At 48.0% G+C, this 18,731-nt stretch overlaps 7 protein-coding genes across 7 annotated transcripts; 2 read left to right on the top strand and 5 right to left on the bottom strand.

Moving 5' to 3' along the window:
• Positions 1 to 1,047: 1,047 nt before the first annotated feature.
• On the top strand, positions 1,048 to 4,129 carry BKA55DRAFT_634742 (uncharacterized protein). Its single transcript, XM_046196986.1, has 3 exons — positions 1,048 to 1,590; positions 1,643 to 2,218; positions 2,273 to 4,129. The coding sequence occupies exons 1-3, from the start codon at positions 1,450 to 1,452 to the stop codon at positions 3,950 to 3,952; spliced, it is 2,397 nt and encodes a 798-aa protein (XP_046055455.1). The 5' UTR covers positions 1,048 to 1,449; the 3' UTR covers positions 3,953 to 4,129.
• Positions 4,130 to 4,150: 21 nt separating this feature from the next.
• Positions 4,151 to 5,182, bottom strand: BKA55DRAFT_556260 (uncharacterized protein). The gene is made up of 3 exons (XM_046191684.1): positions 4,675 to 5,182; positions 4,547 to 4,628; positions 4,151 to 4,495 (listed from the first exon to the last, which is right to left on the bottom strand). The coding sequence occupies exons 1-3, from the start codon at positions 5,132 to 5,134 to the stop codon at positions 4,393 to 4,395; spliced, it is 645 nt and encodes a 214-aa protein (XP_046055454.1). The 5' UTR covers positions 5,135 to 5,182; the 3' UTR covers positions 4,151 to 4,392.
• Positions 5,183 to 5,606: 424 nt separating this feature from the next.
• On the bottom strand, positions 5,607 to 9,173 carry BKA55DRAFT_671455 (uncharacterized protein). Its single transcript, XM_046197967.1, has 6 exons — positions 8,239 to 9,173; positions 7,727 to 8,187; positions 7,369 to 7,681; positions 6,886 to 6,955; positions 6,443 to 6,764; positions 5,607 to 6,392 (listed from the first exon to the last, which is right to left on the bottom strand). Exons 1-6 carry the CDS (start codon positions 8,710 to 8,712, stop codon positions 5,789 to 5,791), a joined length of 2,244 nt encoding a protein of 747 aa, XP_046055453.1. The 5' UTR covers positions 8,713 to 9,173; the 3' UTR covers positions 5,607 to 5,788.
• A 161-nt stretch (positions 9,174 to 9,334) lies between these two features.
• Positions 9,335 to 11,103, bottom strand: BKA55DRAFT_605807 (uncharacterized protein). The gene has a single exon (XM_046196590.1). It carries the CDS (start codon positions 11,013 to 11,015, stop codon positions 9,348 to 9,350), a length of 1,668 nt encoding a protein of 555 aa, XP_046055452.1. The 5' UTR covers positions 11,016 to 11,103; the 3' UTR covers positions 9,335 to 9,347.
• A 2,485-nt stretch (positions 11,104 to 13,588) lies between these two features.
• On the top strand, positions 13,589 to 14,821 carry BKA55DRAFT_589985 (uncharacterized protein; the record flags this gene model as incomplete). The annotated part of the gene is made up of 5 exons (XM_046195026.1): positions 13,589 to 13,871; positions 13,928 to 14,199; positions 14,236 to 14,292; positions 14,345 to 14,385; positions 14,437 to 14,821. The coding sequence occupies 5 exons, from the start codon at positions 13,589 to 13,591 to the stop codon at positions 14,819 to 14,821; spliced, it is 1,038 nt and encodes a 345-aa protein (XP_046055451.1).
• Positions 14,822 to 15,012: 191 nt separating this feature from the next.
• Positions 15,013 to 15,999, bottom strand: BKA55DRAFT_733843 (Alpha/Beta hydrolase protein). Its single transcript, XM_046201237.1, has one exon. The coding sequence runs from the start codon at positions 15,932 to 15,934 to the stop codon at positions 15,017 to 15,019; it is 918 nt and encodes a 305-aa protein (XP_046055450.1). The 5' UTR covers positions 15,935 to 15,999; the 3' UTR covers positions 15,013 to 15,016.
• Positions 16,000 to 16,362: 363 nt separating this feature from the next.
• On the bottom strand, positions 16,363 to 18,439 carry BKA55DRAFT_589983 (catalase-like domain-containing protein; the record flags this gene model as incomplete). Its single annotated transcript, XM_046195025.1, has 7 exons — positions 16,363 to 16,551; positions 16,621 to 17,619; positions 17,670 to 17,834; positions 17,890 to 17,906; positions 18,011 to 18,027; positions 18,098 to 18,145; positions 18,204 to 18,439. The coding sequence occupies 7 exons, from the start codon at positions 18,437 to 18,439 to the stop codon at positions 16,363 to 16,365; spliced, it is 1,671 nt and encodes a 556-aa protein (XP_046055449.1).
• Between the last annotated feature and the right edge of the window lie 292 nt (positions 18,440 to 18,731).

Genomic DNA, 18,731 nt, shown 5'->3' with positions numbered 1-18,731 from the left:
GCCCCTGGTCTGGGCTGACTCTAGCTCTGACCTGTCTGGAGTCTTTGGACCTGCCCCTTGGTCCAAGCAGAGAACTAGGCTTGGCTGAATTCCCCAAAAGGGCTCAAGCATAGAAAGTATCCCGACGCCTCGAGTCCCATCGGTGCGGCTGAGGTTTTGGGGCTGCCATCCACAAGTTGAACAATTCGCTGTCTGGCTGGAACTGAAAGTGATGAATGGTGGTTGCAGAAGTAATTGCCGTAAAAAGCATCAAGAGCCAGGGATTGGAGCTGTAGATGATCCTTGCTGTTGAGATAATCTAGCATATCCCAGTGGAGCTGAAGAAATCTAACAAAGACAAGACCCGTGGAGTAAAAAAGGCCCTGTTTTAATTCCCGAAATTTCGGGACGTCACAGATTAACACAATTTCGTTGAACTTGAAAGAAATTACGCCACTTTCTCTTCAAGATTGCTTGTTCTCAAGTTTGCCCGGGACGACCGGTTAAGAAACGATGATCATCATCACCATTGACTCTGTTCTTCGGTGTTGTGTGACTGTTGATGCATCATGCAGAGGCACACACCAACTTCTCTTTGCTGTAACATTGTATTGCGCAAGCTGTAACTAAAGCCAAAGGTAATGCTCATACTAGCTCGGTGGATGGTGTTCGAGATGCTCCGATAGATCGGATCGGAGAGTCCAATGGGCTGATAAACGGTGAACGATACTTCTTTGTCTCATACCAGGTTCTTGGGTCCGGGACTAAATCGACAGTTTTTGCTTTTTTGTACATACGGCATGAGCACTGATCAGTTATAGGTTTAAATGCGGTGCTCCACAACGAACAAGACAAAACACGTCAAGAGCCAGGTCATAGCCTCTAGTTAATAGGCGAGCTGCGTGCAGATCTGCCACCAGCTCAAAGACGAGAAGACGCTGAACAAGTCGATGAGAAAAGACGCTAATGCGGTGGCTTGATAGTGTCTTACCTCTTGGGTTTGGCCTGGGCTTGAATTCAAATTCCGACCGTCGGGGCCCTGCCTTGCCGGGATCAAGGGTTCGCCCTGTTGGGCAAGGCTAGGCTTGGTGCTTTGTGACAGCTGTGAGCAGAGCAGAGCAGAGCAGACCAGAGATATTAATGACTATGCCCCCCCTGACGAGGTCTGAGATCTCTTGTCTTGTCTTGAATCTTCTGGAGATCTCTTACATAGGACCCGCCATGGAACCCTGCGCCTGACGTCTTTTTCCTCAACATGGCTGTATCACTTGAGATGTGATGGGCTTTTACTTTACGCGCTCGTAAAAGAAAGACAGGGCCTTTTTCTAACAGAGCAGGGGGATTTAACGAACAAAGACTCATTCACCTGCAACATCCCGACGACGCGGCTCGCTGCAGATTTATTCAGCTGCTTTTGATCGTTGATATTTTTGGCATTCTGGCCAAAAACATATATATACGACTCTCACTATGCCGTCTATACAGGTGAACTCTAGACAGAGTTCCCTACGGTTCAGTTCTTTTGTGAATGGGAGAATGGATCATCGTCCGACTGTGATGCGGTGGGATGGTGCTGCAAGAACGTGCACAGAATGGGACAACATTCGTCGAGTAAGTCGGTCGAGAAGTACTCATGAAACTTAATATCTAATTACAGAAACAGGATCCTGAACTTTGGTTTCGAAATGGAAACTGTATGGTGCATCTCCACACAAAAGGCCATTCTCAACGAGGTCCCTCCTTCAAAGTCCCCTTCTCAGCACTTCTCGACGCCCAATGCTACCCACTCATTCAAAGATTTCTCGTATGGGAAGGCGTTCAAAAACCCAATCTTCGCGAACTCATGAGATGGAGTCAGAAATACCCAGCACGCAAAATCGAATTGTATATCCCGCCACCTCCGACGACAGATAAAACGCAAGCTTTCAACTACCACCTCGCAACACGCAACTTCTTCGCTTGGGTGTTTCGAAGATCCATGGTCGGATATAGTCTCGGCGGCGCTCTTATTGGTCTTCTCCACAGTATGCATGAGTTTCGATCAGGCGTGGACGACAATGTCTCAGACATGATGGAGTATTTCGACGAGGAAGGGTATCTCGACATGGCGAATCAACCAAACCACGCGTTGGCGATACTGCAGCTCGCAGAGTGTTTTCAAATGAAGGAGCTGTACATCCGAGCCTTTGCACATTGCGTTGGCATGAGCGAATACTTGTTCGAAAATGCTGGTTTTCAGGTTTGTTTTTGTCTGAGCAAGAATGCTAAGGCCAGCCACTGACGAAGAATATAGGAGCTCAGCCCTTCGACACGCAAGCTCATACGTAAAGGGCGTCTCGAACTTGATTATCGCATGACGCGGTCATCGTCTATGCTGAGAACGTTTTTGGACGATGAGCTGTCAGAGGCTCATTTGAGTGTCGCAGCAGGCGCCCGGGCACATCTTGAGCGCTTCCGAAGCTTTTTGTTATCGTTTTATACAACGAAGCTGGGGTATTACCCGCCGACTTCGGATTCTGGCAACGACTTGTTTGATCCGGCTGTTTTGCGGATTATGCGTGAGGATTTTGAGGCGTTGTATGATCTACTCGTTGATGACCAGTATACCTCGTCACATACAATGCCGCCTACAGCGCATGGCGGCATTTGCACTATTCAACTTGTTCAATCCTTCGACTTCGAGCATGGATACGATGTCCTTGATCATCCACTGCCACTTCTCCCGGATACGAATGGCAACAACTCGCGGCGCATATCTTGGTTTCCGGGACGTGTGACTCTCAGATCAGATCGCAGAGTAACGGCACATGCAGCGCTGATCAACGCCTCAAATCTGATGAAGCCGGGAGTTGCGCAGAATGATCTCGTAAGAGCATATCGGCGCTTTGAAGAAGATTCTATCATGTCCCCAAACAAGGCAGATAAACAGGAGAAGGTATCGCTGGTGGATGCTCGCAAGGTCCGATGGATTCTCATCTACGCAACATACCAAGTCCTTCGCTACGCAACAGACACAGCAGTCGATTTGGAAGAGGACGAGATCAGCGAAGCTCACTACAGTCTTTCTGCATTAACTGAGAAGCTTCCACCGTGGGATACACCTCGCGATCTGGACCGTATCTTGAGACGCCAGACCCAGTACGTTACTAGCGGACCGACCTGGAGTGTGCAGCCAGATGGTGATGAACACGCAAGAGAAGATTCCTTTGGAAAGATTGAGATCAAACCGGACATCGATTACTTAGCACTCACTCATCGAGATCGTCCCCAAACACAACACGATAACCGCAAGATGGAACGTCGAGCATCAATGCCTTCACGTCCCTCGCGCTCAAACTCATTCACACAAGCACTCAGCCGCTCCTCAACAATTCGACGATCCATGCGCATGTTTAAATCCCCCGCTACCACACCACCTCAATCAATCACACCGCCATCACGACCAACATATCACGAAATTGTTGTCCATGGCTACGGCAACGGCACAAACGATGTAAATGTCGACACAGACGGAAGCGACACAAAAACAGACGACACAGATAACACATTCCCCGAGAGCATCGAAACCAACGACACCGAATCACCCCTCGACACTCTCCCCCTAGCAGAATACTACGTCGAGCCCATAATCCCCAAAGATGTGAAAGCACGTCGCGAACGCCGCCGCGACGTAATGTCAATGGTAGCACGCTCAATGTCCGGCCGCGTCTCAAAGCGCAGCCGACCCATCAGCGCGATATTCTCTGACTCACGCTACGCGGAAGAAGTTGATAATAGAAGACACAGCATGTTTCCGCAACCGCTGCGGATAAAGACACAGGTGGAGGAGCCGTATATTGTGAATGAGGATGCGGATTGGGCGGCGATGCAGACGTTTATGGACAGTCCGGGTGAGATGACGGAGGAGGATGATGATATGATGCCTGCTTGGGAGCAGTACGCTGACTTGGGAGGGTTGACTGATATGAGTTGAGAATGTCTTGAGAAGGAGATATGGTTGCTTTTACGCTTGACGCGTCGTTTTCTATGTTTTTTTTTTTTGGTTGTTATAAGCGAATACCCCTATTTCTTTATGAAATGACATGTCTAGACGATATAGTTAGCTTTATTATGTTTGCTCTGGGAGGTATGGTCGAGGTGGGAAGGGTAGTAGTTAATCATCAAGTATTGATGTCAATTGCTATTATATCGTGATGTGCTACTGGGGCTGAAAGTAACTGTTTAAGCAAGGCCAAAGATTAAACTGCCCTCATTTCAACTATCCTGTTCCTCGTCATATACAACGAAGCGTCAGAAGCGCCCAAACCCAGTTCGTGTTGTTTACAAATCATGTCTCTTCCCTCATTGTCATTACTCATATACGCCTTCCCCCAGTACTAAATAAGACGCTCGACCAGATCTTTCATGCTCATTCTATTCAGCTTTTACAGATTGGCCTGAGGCAAGTGTCAAGCCATCGAGAATATCCCCTCCAAACTTGGAGATCATGTAGGTGGGAAGGACGATCCACGCACCACTGGCCACAAATTAGTATCAATCCTATGGCACGTCATCAAGACATACTGACTTGGGGATTATCCAAAGAGTGAGTAGGTCCATAGGTGTGTTGTGAGCGATGTTATCAAAGTCGCTATAGTACTCATTGGCCCCTAAGTCTGTTAGATATCGTCGTATGCGTACTACAGATTCACTTACAGTATAAGATTGTCTTGCTCAGCGTCATAACAGCAGCACTAAAGCCAATAGCAACAGCCAGCGCGCCATCACGTCCACTCAAAGTCCTCTTCGCGCCATCAATCGTCTTGTCGGCTCGCGTCCAGAGAATATACAAATACACCAAGTACATGACCGTCTCAACAAGATTCAACGCCGTTTGAGCTGCTGTAAAGCCATTCTTGGCATTGAACGCCTTCCATCCGTAAACATGATCGACCTCGCCATAAAGCGCATACGGGACATAAAGTGGCCAGTGGAGGAAACCATCAGGCATGGTGTGAGGTCTGCCAAAGACGTAGCCTATATCCCATATAACGAGAGGCAATGATACGGCGAGCCAGAGGATTGTTGTTGATGAAGCTGTATGATGCCACGTTTGAGCAGCGTGTTTCTTGGACGACCCATTAGAAACTGAGGGGTTCGAGGTTGCGTTCTTCATCGTTCGTTTTCGTGTAGCAGGTGTAGCAGGTGTAGCAGGTGTAGCAGGAATATCGATCGTAGTAGAACTTTCAAGACTAACACTCTCACCACGAGAACTTGCTCTTGTAGTAACCATTTCGAATCAAAGATAACTTATTATATAAAGTAGTTGGAGGGGAAAAGTGGTGTTATCCATGTGTAAAACAATGGCACTGTGACATTCAGGTCAACTACCGATACTGAAGGTCGGATCACTTGACATCCGACGCCGAGGTGCCCGTTTAGGCAATTGCGTGTCAGAACCCCTGGGGAATTGGTGGGCGGGCGCTGATCGTTAGTGGACTGTCGGCACTTGTGGCTGTCACACTTGACAGACCCGTGGATTCCTATTGGTGCAAGAGGCGTTTTCGGTTGTCGTTCAAATTTGACGTATTCGCATCCCTTGGGTGAGCGTTGAGCGTATGGTTCTGAATTTACGCATACGCTGTCATGAGACGCTTGGCGGTTGACTGTCCCGTTGTTTTCATCAGTTAATTCAACATAGATACGCGAATATTTGATCATCAATTTATCTTCATAGCGTACCTAGGCAAACATGGCAGGCATCTTAGCGCAATGAGGTCATTGTCAATAGTGCAGATCATAATGATCCGCCATGCATGCATCAGGCATCTCAGCTACCAAATGTATCACCTCCATTCTCGAGAAACTCCACCTCCTCTGGCGTCGCCTCCCTTCCGAGCGCTTTATTCCTATGCGGATATCTCCCGAACCTCTCAATAATCACCCTGTGCTTCTCCTCAAATACTTTATTCGTCTCACCAACTGACTTTGCTGTCTCAGGATCCGCCTGCACCACTTCTCTTGCCTTCCTCTCGTACTCATCTGCACCGCCTGTTCCCTTCATTAAGCTCAGTATATCCTGGTTCATCTGATCAAAAGCAGCAACAGCCTTTTCGTGTGCCGATATGTCCTCCGAGTGCATCAATGGCATGTAGAACCAGTTGCGGTGGGAGAAAACCCAGCGAATCTCGGGTGCCTTGTCTGGGATGCCTTGCTTGATGGCTTCGAGAGAAATCTGCTGCGCGAGAGGGTCGAAGTAAGTGAAGCAGATAGATGACTTCTCGCCGCGATATGAGTTTCGTGGAATTTGATCGAGCAAGATGATGAGGCTTAACCAGTCTAGAGAGTTGCGCGGCTTCGCGATGGATAGAAGCTCTTGCGCTGATGTAACTCCCGCGTTGCGGATGGCTTCTAGCACAGGGCTGAATCGAGTGCTAGGATGTGTTAGAGGATGTGGTTGATTTAGAGTAAGTGTGCAACTTACACGCAGAAATTGTCGAATTCTTTGTCGGAGAAGAACCACCTCTTTTGCAATTCTCGAGGAGCGATAATTCGGCTGGCTCCCTCGGGTATATGCTCAAACCAGAAGTGGCGTAGCTCGTCAAGTTTAACATGAGTAAGATGCTCCTTGAGGCCATCTAGATTCTTGACCTGAGAGCCCATGCTGATAGGTTGAGACTGCTCTTGCAGCTTGAATGTGGACGAACTGAATGGCTTTCCTCCGGACAAGTAGTGCTGGTAAATCCGTGTTGGTGCCGCGATGAATGTGCTCGCTAGCGGAAGTTGAGAGAGTGTGCCTCTATGATCTGAGATCCATTCAGCACTCCAGTAACAAACAAATATGAAGAACGACCAACATGCGAGACGACGAACTGTGCTACCCCAGGTGGAAGGTGCTTTCATAGGTGCCCTCATAATGAGACTTACTCGACGGTATGAGGAATGATGCAATAATTACAAGGCGAATAACCGAAACCTCTTTTGAGGGATTCAAGGTCTGGTGTAAGTGTTATAACAAGAAGGGATCTGACAACTCAAGTGAAGTTGTAGCACAAAACTGGAATTGGTATCATGATCGGAAGCCATTCTTAGGTTGGCCAGGAGACCCACTCTCGGACCCTCGGTATTCCGAGATGGAGTCTACGTGACCAATCTTCGGGGCTCACTCTCCCCGATTCGGTATGCGAATATTCACATTCAACCAAGAGATTGTATAAGAGAAGACGTAAATTCAGGATATTAAGTACTAATCAAGTCGGACCGGGGGAGTTCTGGGCCTTGAAAGACCTGCATCTAGAGTATTAAGGTGAAGAATACAGACTCGCGCAAACAAGAGCTTAAGCAACACAGCCTTGAACCACCAAAAGATTAAACCATCAGGATAGCAATAAGAACAGCAAAAACGCTAACCCCACCAGCAACGAATTTGGTGCTTGCGGCGTTGACAACGGGGGTGACTCCAGTAGGAGTGGGAGTAGCGTTAGCACCAGTGGTAGCATCAGCGGTGGCAGTAGCAGTAGCAAGAGCTGAGACGTCAATAGCCTTGAGAGTCTTGAGAAGCTCGGGAGTGGTGTAAGTGGGCTGGCTGCCGTCGGCGTAGCTGATGACTGAGAAGGGGAGCTTAGAGACAGGTGTTGCGCCGGGGAAGGCGAGGCGGTCATCAGCTTCAGCGGCAGGCTTGAGATCGGCGCGGTCAAAGGGGTCGTCGGCGGGGTTGAGGACACTATATTGTCAGTATTATTGATGGTCAAAAAGAGGTATGGCTTACCCGTCGATAACATGAGCGACACCGTTGAAGAGAAGAACATTGGTGAAGAGAATCTTAGCACCATTGACCCAAGCACTTCCATCCTTAGCAACAGTAAAAGTCAAATCAGCGCCCTGAAGACTAGGAACGCTGACGTTGGCGAGATCAGTAGAGAAGAGCACATCGTCGACAATGTGATACTTCAACACCTCCTGCAGAGTCTTGAGATCAGCGTCCTTGAGGACTGAACCGATGGCCTCAAAGGCAGGGTCGTTGGGGATAAAGACGGTGAAGTCAGAGATGTTGACAAGAGTTGAGGAGTCGCGGTCCAGGTTGCCGAAGTTGTAGGGAAGACCAGCTGCGTTGAGAGCGGCGTTGAAGTTGAGGAGGTTGTCGCGACGGGTGAAGAGTTGAAGGGGAGGACCGAAGCTGAGAGGCTTGTCGACTTTGTGGATGATGACAGAGTCACCGACCTTGATGTCCTACGTAATGTTAGAACTAGTTCAGTGTCAGAGGAGGTAACCAGTACTCACGGCTTCAGTCACATAGGACAAAGTCTCTTCTCCAGAGATGACAACAACATCATCACCATCCTTCACAATACCATTATACTGACCCCCAGTAAAGTTCCCAAACGGCTGACGATAGTTGACAAAGCTCGAATCCAAAAGAGATTGCACAAACACAGGGACATCCGTAGCAACCTTGGCAGGATAATAGCCCTTGAAGACGTGGTTTGAGAGCAGAGCACCAATAGCGATGGTATCGTTGCGCTGAGAAATAGCTTCACCCTCAGGAATGTCTCGGGGGACCGAGGCAAATGCATCGTTGGTGGGAGCGAAAATGGTAATGTTGCTGGCGGATGCAAGAGTCTCTGCGATGTCGGGGACGAGAGCGAGGAGCTCAGCGAGGGTGGAGAGGTCGGATTGGGAGGAGAGAATGCTGGCGAGGTCGGATTGAGCGACCACGGCGGTTGCGAGGGCTGCGAGGTTGAGGAATTTCATCATGAAGTTTTTGATGCTGAAGAGAATAATGAGGCTGGTGATAGCTGTTGAGCTGGTAGTGATTGTGATGCTTGAAGATGTCAAGATGTGAATGATGAGACTTCTCTTCTTGCTGCGCTTCTCTCTTCACTTTATACACAACATCTCTCCATGAAGCCAACCATGAACCCCCAAACAATCCTTTCCTCAATCCCAACTCATCTCCATACCAAGCATCTCCCTCAAAGTCAAAGCATCATCGACTCTCGCTCATCCCATGCATAACGCTCCGTGATCATGATGATGATCTCCAACTACCAGGGTCTCACATCTCAAAGCACATATAAAATCCACGGTCAAAATTCACCGTCTCCATAAAAGACCCTGGGAGAAATCCATATCCGACAAGCTTAATTGCCAGCACAGCCTTGATCGCTTATTGCACAGCCTTAAAGCCATCCGAGAGTCCTGTACGTCATTTTGTGAATCCCGTGTAAGTGACAGGACAAGGATTCCCGTGCGAGAAAAACATCCCTGTAAGGTTAATGGCTTCTAGACCCTTTCTGCAGGAGAAAAATCAAGCTACAGGGAATAAGGTACATTAAAGACTAAAGATTAATTACTGGATTAGTGTAAAGTACAGAGTCAATAGGAATGGATTAGAAATGTCCATTGGGGCTGAGTCCTTCGATTTCCTGTTCTGCAACCTCCCTCTGCAGATTCTCCTCATACCGCTCAATAATACTCTCGTAATCATCCAACCAAACGCCCAACCATTCGACAGATCCTATGATCCTCGTGTTCCAGTTGCCCATGTGCGGATCGAGATTTAGCAGCGCTTCTTTAACGGAGATGAGTTTTTGCATGGCTTCTCGCACGTGCAGGGTTTCGCGGGTCAGGATTTGACTGTACGTGTTTCCGGGTGCAGACACTGCCACGAAGACTTTGATGAGGATGGAGAGTGTATAGCTTACCGCTGGACCGAAGCATAGGGAGGGGAGGGACAGGATTGTGGAGGCGTTCATTTCGAGGACTATTGAGATGGCGAGATGGCAGGCTTCCACGATGGAGTGGAGAGCTGTTGCTGTTGTTGAGGTTATGGGACCGCAGGCGAAATCGTGGACGCCGATTCTTTCGGAGATGTAGGGGGATGTGAAGAGTGTTTTGTTGGTTGCTGTATGAAGGACTGGTTCGTTGACATGTATCGCGACGAGCATACGCCAGAAACGAAGTTGAACATCGCCCGCAAGAGGTCTGTTGCTCAACTCGTTCAAATCATTGTAGATATGGTTCCTCGTAGCCGCTACAACATCAGAGTTGATGTCGTGAAGCGTGCGAGTATTGCAAAGTTCGAGAGAACTAGCAACCCGGGCATGAAGCCGAATCGTATAAAGCATCTCCAAAAACAACGGATCCGAGCCATCAGCCTCCAACGCTCGTAGAGCCTCATAATGCGCCGTTCCCCAGCCAAAATCATGCGCTCGCCTAAGCCCAACAGCCGCCATCGTAGAAGTCATCCAACACGCCAACCAAATCTTCTGCATCTCCAGCGTCAGCGGTCCCTGGATCCGGAAGAACCACGCCGGTGCAGAAGTCTGCATTTCCGCACCTCCAAGACCAAGCTCCACGCTGAGATCGTGAGCCAACGATACAAGCTGGTTAGGGTTCCCGTGGTTGCAGTCGAGGGATGGGCGGATCCAGAGACCGGTTATTAGTGCGGCTTGGATGAGGTCTAGGGAGGGTCGTTTCAGACCAACGGCTGCTTGGCCGAGGATTTCGAAGGTCTTGATTCGTAGGTCTTCTTGCGTTTGGGGATCGATCTCAACGGAGGAGGGGGACATGGTGAATGCGAGCATGGATATGAGTTTGACGGGTGCTCCTGTCCTGAGGGAGTCTAGCCATGATCGTGCTGAGGTGGTGTCGACTGGAGGTATAAGATACCAGAACTGTCCGGCGGCTGTTGAACAAACTTCAAAGCATCGAAGTTGAGTATCATAGTCAAGAAGAGCATCCAGAAAGCCAAGTTCTGATGGCCCAGCACTTGTCTGCGGCCAAACTCCATCAGAGAACACCGAAGTAGCTCTCGTGGAAGCAGCATAAGTCGACAACCCCAAAGTCGAATTCGTAGTCCCATCAAGTTTATCCTGCATATTCTTAACCTGCTCCTCCAACTCAGCAATCCTATCTCTCTGCCACTTTCTCGCAGCAGGAACACAAGTAAGATTATAACGATAGCATCGTTCACAGATAGAAGACTCTTCGGGGGATGGTTCGCATTTGACCTTCAAGGCCTGACAGGCTTCGCAGGCGCGGGATCTTTTCTTCATGGTGGCATATTTTTAAGCATTTCTGGAGTCGTGTAAGTGAGGACTTGAAGCGGAATTTATGAAGGAGTCATGGTGGCTTAGCACTCGGTAGGTTGTATTATAGATGGTTGATTGCTGAGGATTGCGGGGTGGTTGCCACTGTTGGATCGTCATAAGGGATCAGAGCGTTGGAGCTATCTATTCAAGACCAGAAGGAAACCACTCGCAATTATTATTTTCGTGCAACTTATGTTGTTGGTGTACTCGGTAGACAATATTTTATGGTTACGGGGGATGCTTCACTAAATATTCGCCCTAGAGCCTCAAGTCTCCTTGCTTTGTACAATGTTTGTCTTCGCTATCAGCTAAAAGTGAGCTATGTAGAAATTCCAGTGGAAGCAGTGTTACGCATTCATATAGCTGTTATTTACATTGTTTGATAGCCCGGTGGTGCTTGGTGTTTGGTGCTGAAGAATGAATCCACGACCAGCCTCACTTACAAGCTTGAGGAAACAGGCAAGGCCACAAAGAATAGTACATGTTCAACACAACTACCAATTACATAAAGGATAGAAGACTTCGACTTCTTGCACAGCCCGTAAAGTAACTCTACAAAAGTGCTTGATAAAGGCATTGGCTGTTTGTGACCATGCAGAGACGCACGATGACAAACTTGAATGTTTCCGTGTACGACCTTCATTGATGATGAATTCCCAGCGAAATGGAGCCTGAACTTCATAAAAGAACACCAATGTAAGCAATGTACTCAATTTTACTTTCAGATAGGTGGATTTGCTTTATTGAACGGTTGTGATAGTGCCTGATGGCTTGTGGGATTTTGGCTCACGACGCACAGTCAAGAGTCGATGACATCATACTCATTCGAGCTTACCACCATTGTTAGATACAATATCATCTCCGCAGTGAATTGTTGGTAATCTCAATGGATGATATGCCCCTCCAATCATATACAAGAATGACTCTTCACTGCATTGACCATCCGTACGATTCTTGAAATCCATTTCTGTAACAGCTTCACCTCTGGGAGCCGTAGCGGAGCCGAAGACAGGGCCCAGGCTTGCAGGGCTTCCCTACGAGATCCGTCCAATGTTAATGTGAGTGTTAGGTAGCAATCGGATGATCTACTCCCTTTTTGCAGGGCATATCTCTACCCTTTTTCTTCATCTTATGTCTCCATGATTCCACCCAAGTGGTAACTTCTCAACATCATGAAACTGCTTTGCAACTTCTGAAAAAACATCCAACATCCTCACCAAGCCCTACAGCGGCCGCTATCAATAGCGTCCGAAACACGCCAACAACGCACGTGGCATGTTTCATGGTGCACTGTACTTGCAAAGACCATTGGTTCTAGGCTTGAAGCTAGAAAACATCCGTTCCACCGGTGCATAACTATAGTGTTAGACCCTGATCGTCCACTATCGAGGCGACGAGGATGTTGAGCCGCAATTTGGACCTGGGAACAAAGATGAGACGACGAGACTTGGTCAGTTGTGAGAGCTCATTTGTGTGAGATTGGATCTGTTGTTTTGCTTTTGTAGGATTTTCTTCAGTGGGATAGACCCGCTGTGGATGTTGGCCTGTTCGTCTTTGTTGAAGAATTATCTACATTCAAGGAACCGCCTTGTTTGACCAACATCAAAAGTCTACAATCTCCATTTGCCATTCTGTCAAAATCTTATTATGAATCGTATGAATGCCATGATTGGATTTCTTCGCTCCTCAGGTCTGCCACGGATCTTCACCGAGCAACTCCCCTCCGAGAATTTTCGCAAAAGCATCAACCTCAGCTCGCTTCTTCCTTGCCACTCACCACGTTTTTATCATTCAAGGTTCGATAGTGTCGAACTCGTCTAGTCTGCACATCTCTTTTCTTACAGAAATCAAGGACCTGGCGGTAATATGCGGCCGTCGACATGGGTCCACCTGACTCGCGTGGAAGAGTGTCACTCAATGATCCGTGTTGCGTACTACCGCTGAAGCATTTGTTAAGACGTTTTCTGGAACATTTGAGTGTTTCGCGTGCAGGGTTGTCAAGACATTTCACGAATATAAAGCTGATATCACTGTAGACTTGCCACGACGCTCGAAATGTCACCACGATATTGTGCCCCTCAAGCACTCGCAAAAAACTCCAAAAGCATACTCGTCTATCTCCTACCAACAACCATGCACCAACCCCATATGACACACCAGCTGATATGCAGCCCTGAGGATCTCTGGATAAAACCCTCCCACCCCCGGTCCAACCAAATGTTAGACGGAGATCGAGTCTCACCTCATGCTCTGGGATCCCTTGCCGAAGATCGATCGCTGCGGATCCTGAGAATGGATGCTTCGTCTGTGCTTTTTACCCTTCAATAGGATCAACATTATTAGCTGGGCGCAGGCATCAGGATCCGCAAGATCTGAAGGCTTAGCGGCGATGTTGTGTTGGATATGTATGTGGGCTTCCCATCGTTTGCTTACTATCTCGCCCGTTTCCTTGTTTCTATTCCTTCTGTCCTTTCTCTCCTTTGGATTTCTTCGCAGAGCGCTTCTAATTACCCTGATTTAGTCACAGACTTATCGCCATGGGGGACTTATGGAAGGGTCCCAACTTTATCGAAGTCGACGCTGGCGAGAATGACATGAATATTGCAAGCATCGCCTGGGGAATCTCGCTCGGTGTTGGTCTCTTCACATTCGTCAAAGGAATGCGACAAACTATCAAGTCATGGCGGAGAGGACGCAGGATGAACCACTACATCATCTTATTATGGCTGGAGTGGACGAGCAGCTGTATCATGAGCGCTGTTACTTGGTGTTATCTACGAAATTACATCCCCGGCGGGTTTCCGGTCTTCTTTACTCTAAGTATGCTATCCTGTTACGCTGAGGATGTTCCTGAAGCTGGGACTAATGGTGTTCAGTTTTCCTTTGGTGTATCCAACTTCAAGCACTCATTCAAATCATCATTAACCGAATCGCAATCCTCATGGTCAACCGACAGAACGCAAAACGACTCAAAATATACTCTTTCCTTATCATATTATGCATCAATGTCAGCGTCTTCACAATTTGGATCCCAGCGCGGCTGCAAGTTAACAAGACCTGGGTCGACATCAACAAAGTCTGGGATAGAATCGAGAAAGTCATTTTTTTAGTGGTTGATGCGGGACTCAATCTGTACTTTATCCATCTCGTGTGATCGAGGCTCATTGCGAACGGCCTGACAAAGTACACTCGACTGTTTCGCTTCAACTTGGGCATGATTGCTGTGTCGATGACTATGGATGTATGCTTCCACCACCCCCTGAGCTGTTGTTGTACATACTGACTCTGATCAGATCCTTCTTATCGCAATGATGTCCCTGCCAAACGACATCGTGTAAGCCATTTAAACTCAACCGCTCTTACAGTTGCTAACTCATTACTGCAGATATGTCCAGTTCCACCCTCTAGCCTACCTCGTCAAGCTCCATATCGAGATGAACATGGCCGACCTCATCATCAAGGTCGTCAAGGCCAGCAACAACAGCGATTACCCCGACTACTCCGGTTCCAGATCCCACAGCACTCAAAAGAAGAGCTCAAAGCAGACCGGCAAGAGCAAAGTACCATCAGCAATGTTTGCTGGCGGCAACACTACGTTCATCGAAGCGAATACGGACGATATCGAGCTGGTGGACCGATTGGCGGGAGGTATTCAGAAGACGACGAGAACGGAGGTTGTTGTTAAGCAGACGAGGAGGTCTGAGTATGATGATGTGGCTAGCGATACGGGGTCAACGAGGCAGCTGCAAAGGGAGCATTTTACCGTGTGAGGAGCGACTGCGTGAGAGATGCGCGTCTGAGATACGGGATCTACAAAGCGAACGTAGAAGAGCTTACAAGCTTTGATGCCTACTACATCCTGGTCATGCCAGACTATATACGATACCCCTTGTTCTTGTTCGTTAAAGTTATTATAATAATACAATAGAATCACGATAGAGAAATTGAACTGAATAATGCTGTATCTAGTTCATGAACTTTGCAAACCACTCCAAGAACTGATCAGGCTCCCTCTGAAAATACGTATATCCATCCCACCTCTTCTCTGTCCCCTCAATCCACTTCAACTTCTTATCCTCGATAGGAATATTATCATAAACAGATTGAACATCCTTCGGCATCGTACAAGGATCATCCCGAACCTGATACAAAAACGTCGGCACATTGACATGCTTCGCATCAGTCGGCGGCGACAATTGACTTATATGAAAACTCGTCTTCATGAAGAACTGTCGATCAGCTTCTTCCATGTATGATGCTGGAGCGCCCATTTTCTCAAGCATCACTGCGATGGAGGAGCCGGCTGATATAGGCTGGGGTGCAACCATGCATCGTACGCCCCTGAAGGCTTCAGGACGATGTCTCATCGCTGAAAGTGTTGCGTTTGCACCAGCGCAACGACTAAACAATCCAATAGTCATATCCTTCGTATCCTCCCGTCCACGAACATACTTCAACGATCCAAGAACATCGCGCCACTCAAAGAAGCCAAAGAGTCCCTGATTCCCACCTCCACTGAGCCCATGATTCCTCAAATCATACGCAAGGACATTATACCCCGCATCGTGAAGAATCTTGTAATCAGGAATGAAATTGACTTCAAAGTCATTCCCGGGCATGAGTTGATTCCAAGGTTCCAGATGCGAAGGGATCCCGGCGCGGTTGAACCAGTGGGGATGGTTGGCGATGATGATCTTGTTGGAGCTTTTGCAGGGGATGAACCAGCCTTCTAGAGGAACACCGTCGTCAGAGGGGAAGTAGATGTCTTCGAATTCGAGGCCTTCTTCACTGGGATAGTGCATTATTGGTGCGAGGTCCCATCCTCTGAAGTCGTCTACAACTGCCTTGATTGTGGCCTTGATCTCTGCGTCTGTTGGGGCCATGATTGTGAATGTTTGTCAATTGATGAAGGTGAATTGAGGCTGTGTATCTTGAGTCTACAGCAAAGATCTATATGCGAGCGTAATTGAGTGAGCTAGTCAATTTTGTCTTAAATGCTGATGTACTTGAATCCTTCGCGCATTCTCGCTTTTCAGATCGGAATTATCACAGGCCGTGGCACTCATTCCACTTCTTTATCACCGCTTATCTCCATTTTGGTCCAGGATTCTGCATATTGTAGGCATCATAGACTACCCTCACGATGTTTCGAGCGGATAAATCGAAAATACAAATTTAAAATTGTCTAGGATTTTATGAGGAATTCAGGCTAGAAAGTCACGGACGGGATCCCGCAGATGGGACCAGCATTGTATCCGGACTGCACAGGATAAAGGGCGTAATTCAATTACTCAATTCATGCCCAATACCCTCATGCTTGGTAAACGGCTGCAGAAGGAGGATATCCAGCCAACTTTGATCCAGGGCCAGGCCTAAACTTTGGCTCCTTATACCACTCCTGCGCAGTCTCAGCAAGTTCCTTGACCTGGGAGAACTCAAACTGAGGCTGGTCTAGAAGATCATAGATGCCCTGCGCATAATCCTCCGAGATGTTATACACCTGCGCCAAATATTTGCTCTGTGCTTCTGTCAGCTTGAAGTCTGGGTTGAAACAGCTGGGATTGCTTACCTGGATTTCGGGAAACTTGACGCGACGAAGACCCTTTGCTGTGTTGTAGCAAGTATTCTTCTTCTCCTGCTCACTCATGACTTTTGTCCACAGATCCTTCGCTTGGTCATAGTCATTCTTCTTACCCTCGTGCCAATAGTGACTAACTCTGCTGGCGATGTTATCGCCGACCTGGTATGGCGCTTCAGCGACATCAGGCCTGAACTTGTGAGCGAAGCTGTTGGGTGCATATTGTTTGTTGCCCGCGTGGTTGGCATCAACACGCATCTGTCCGTCAAAGTTGAGTGACGCGTAAGACTTCGCCATGAAGGGACAATTGACGGGGATTTGGTGCAGATTGACACCAATGCGATGATACTGAGCGTCGCGGTAGAAGAACATGCGGAATTGAAGAAGAGGATCAGGCGAGTCTTCAATACCAGGTACCATACTACCAGGCGAAAAGGCAGCCTGTTCCACATCTCGGTGGAAGTTCTCGGGGTTCTTGTTGAGCACCAATCTTCCAAACTCCTTCATTGGGAACTGCGATCGCGGCCAAACCTTTGTAACATCAAAAGGATCAAAGCCAAGCTTATCAGGGTCCGCTTGTCTAGGATCCATGACCTGAACATGAGCAGTCCACTCAATCTCCTCACCCTTCTCAATAGCCTCCCAAAGATCTCTCTTGGAGTAATCAGGATCTTCACCGCACATTTGCATAGCTTCACTATCAGTGAATTGCTTCTGACCGTGCTTTGCGATAAAGTGGTATTTGATGTAGACGAACTCTCCGTTGGAGTTTACCCATTTGAAGGTGTGGCAGCCGTAGCCGTGGTTGAAGCGCCATCCCTGGGGGGTTCCATGATCGCTGAAAAACATGAGGCCTGCGTGGTTGGCTTCGGGGGTGTTGGCAAGGAGATCGAAGAGGGCGTCGTGATCAAGGAGGAAGTTTGTTGGATTGCGGTATTGAGAGCGGATGACGTCTGGTCCTTGAATGGGATCACGGCAGAAGAAGACAGGCTGGACCTTGGTCAGTTTGGTATGAGGAAAGAAAGGGTGACTTTACTGACGAAGTTTAGGCCGACAATGTCGTAATTTCCTTCCATGGTGTAGAACTTGATGGCGAAACCTCGAGGGTTACGAGCCTCGTCTGGGAATTCTCGACCAAGAGTCACAGTAGAGAATCTGACAAAGACGGGAGTCTTTTCTCCGACAGACGACAAGAAGTTGGCTTTCTGAGCTACAAGTCAGTAACCATTGATGCAATCGCGGCCTGAGGATTGGACTTACAGTGAGTTCAGTCACATCTTGGGTGCACTCAAAATATCCAAAGGCACCAGATCCACAAGGGTGAACCATGCCTAGCATGTGTCAGTGGCATGCAGATTTAAGTGATTCGTGATATGCTTACGCTCAAGATTCTTAGATCTGTTGAAGGTCTGCTGCTTCCTATCTCCAAGTCAGGTTCAGCACGTATGTAACAACAAGGAAGACTTACTGAAAGAGGAACGTGTCGCTGGCCAAAGGAAGTCCTCCAACCGTCTTGCTATGCGCACTATAAAAGAATAAGTATATGATCATAAACTGAATCCACTTATACCTACGGATCAGGGAAGGGAATGCCCTCATTGTTAGTAAAGTACGCCCCATCATCTTCCCTCTTTCCACCAGCCTGCGCACCAGAGACTTTGGCGATAACATCAGCTGGTCCCTCGTTGGCACCCTGCATGTGACTCATACGAGGGGGTCGACGTTCTCCTTGAGTCTCAGCGCCAATGGCATTGCCAATAGCCTGAAGAGGGTGCTGGCGGGGGTCAAGTTGGTTGGAGTTGAGAGACATGGTGTATCACTCAAGTATGTATGTACTTAATTTCACATCAGAGTAAGCGGATAAGAGAAAAAGAAGGCGAGAAATTGAGAGAGAGTAGTGCCATAACTTATATCTGATAGACCTGGCACGGAATGGCAGCATAGACATAGACTGCACTCCAAGACCGGAGGTATCTCCGGATCATTGACACATCGACAAGCCCAATGGAAATAAACATGCATAGATGTGCGACATAATGACAGCTTATTGATAAATTTGAATGTTTCGAGCTTAGTCGGAGCTTTTGTTCCAATACGATTAC

The sequence above is a fragment of the Fusarium redolens genome (assembly GCF_020744475.1).
Source record: "Fusarium redolens strain MPI-CAGE-AT-0023 chromosome Unknown BKA55scaffold_2, whole genome shotgun sequence".
Taxonomy (NCBI): Eukaryota; Fungi; Ascomycota; class Sordariomycetes; order Hypocreales; family Nectriaceae; genus Fusarium; species Fusarium redolens.
Note: the sequence above shows the minus strand (reverse complement) of the source record. Positions and strands in the feature narration are given on the sequence as shown.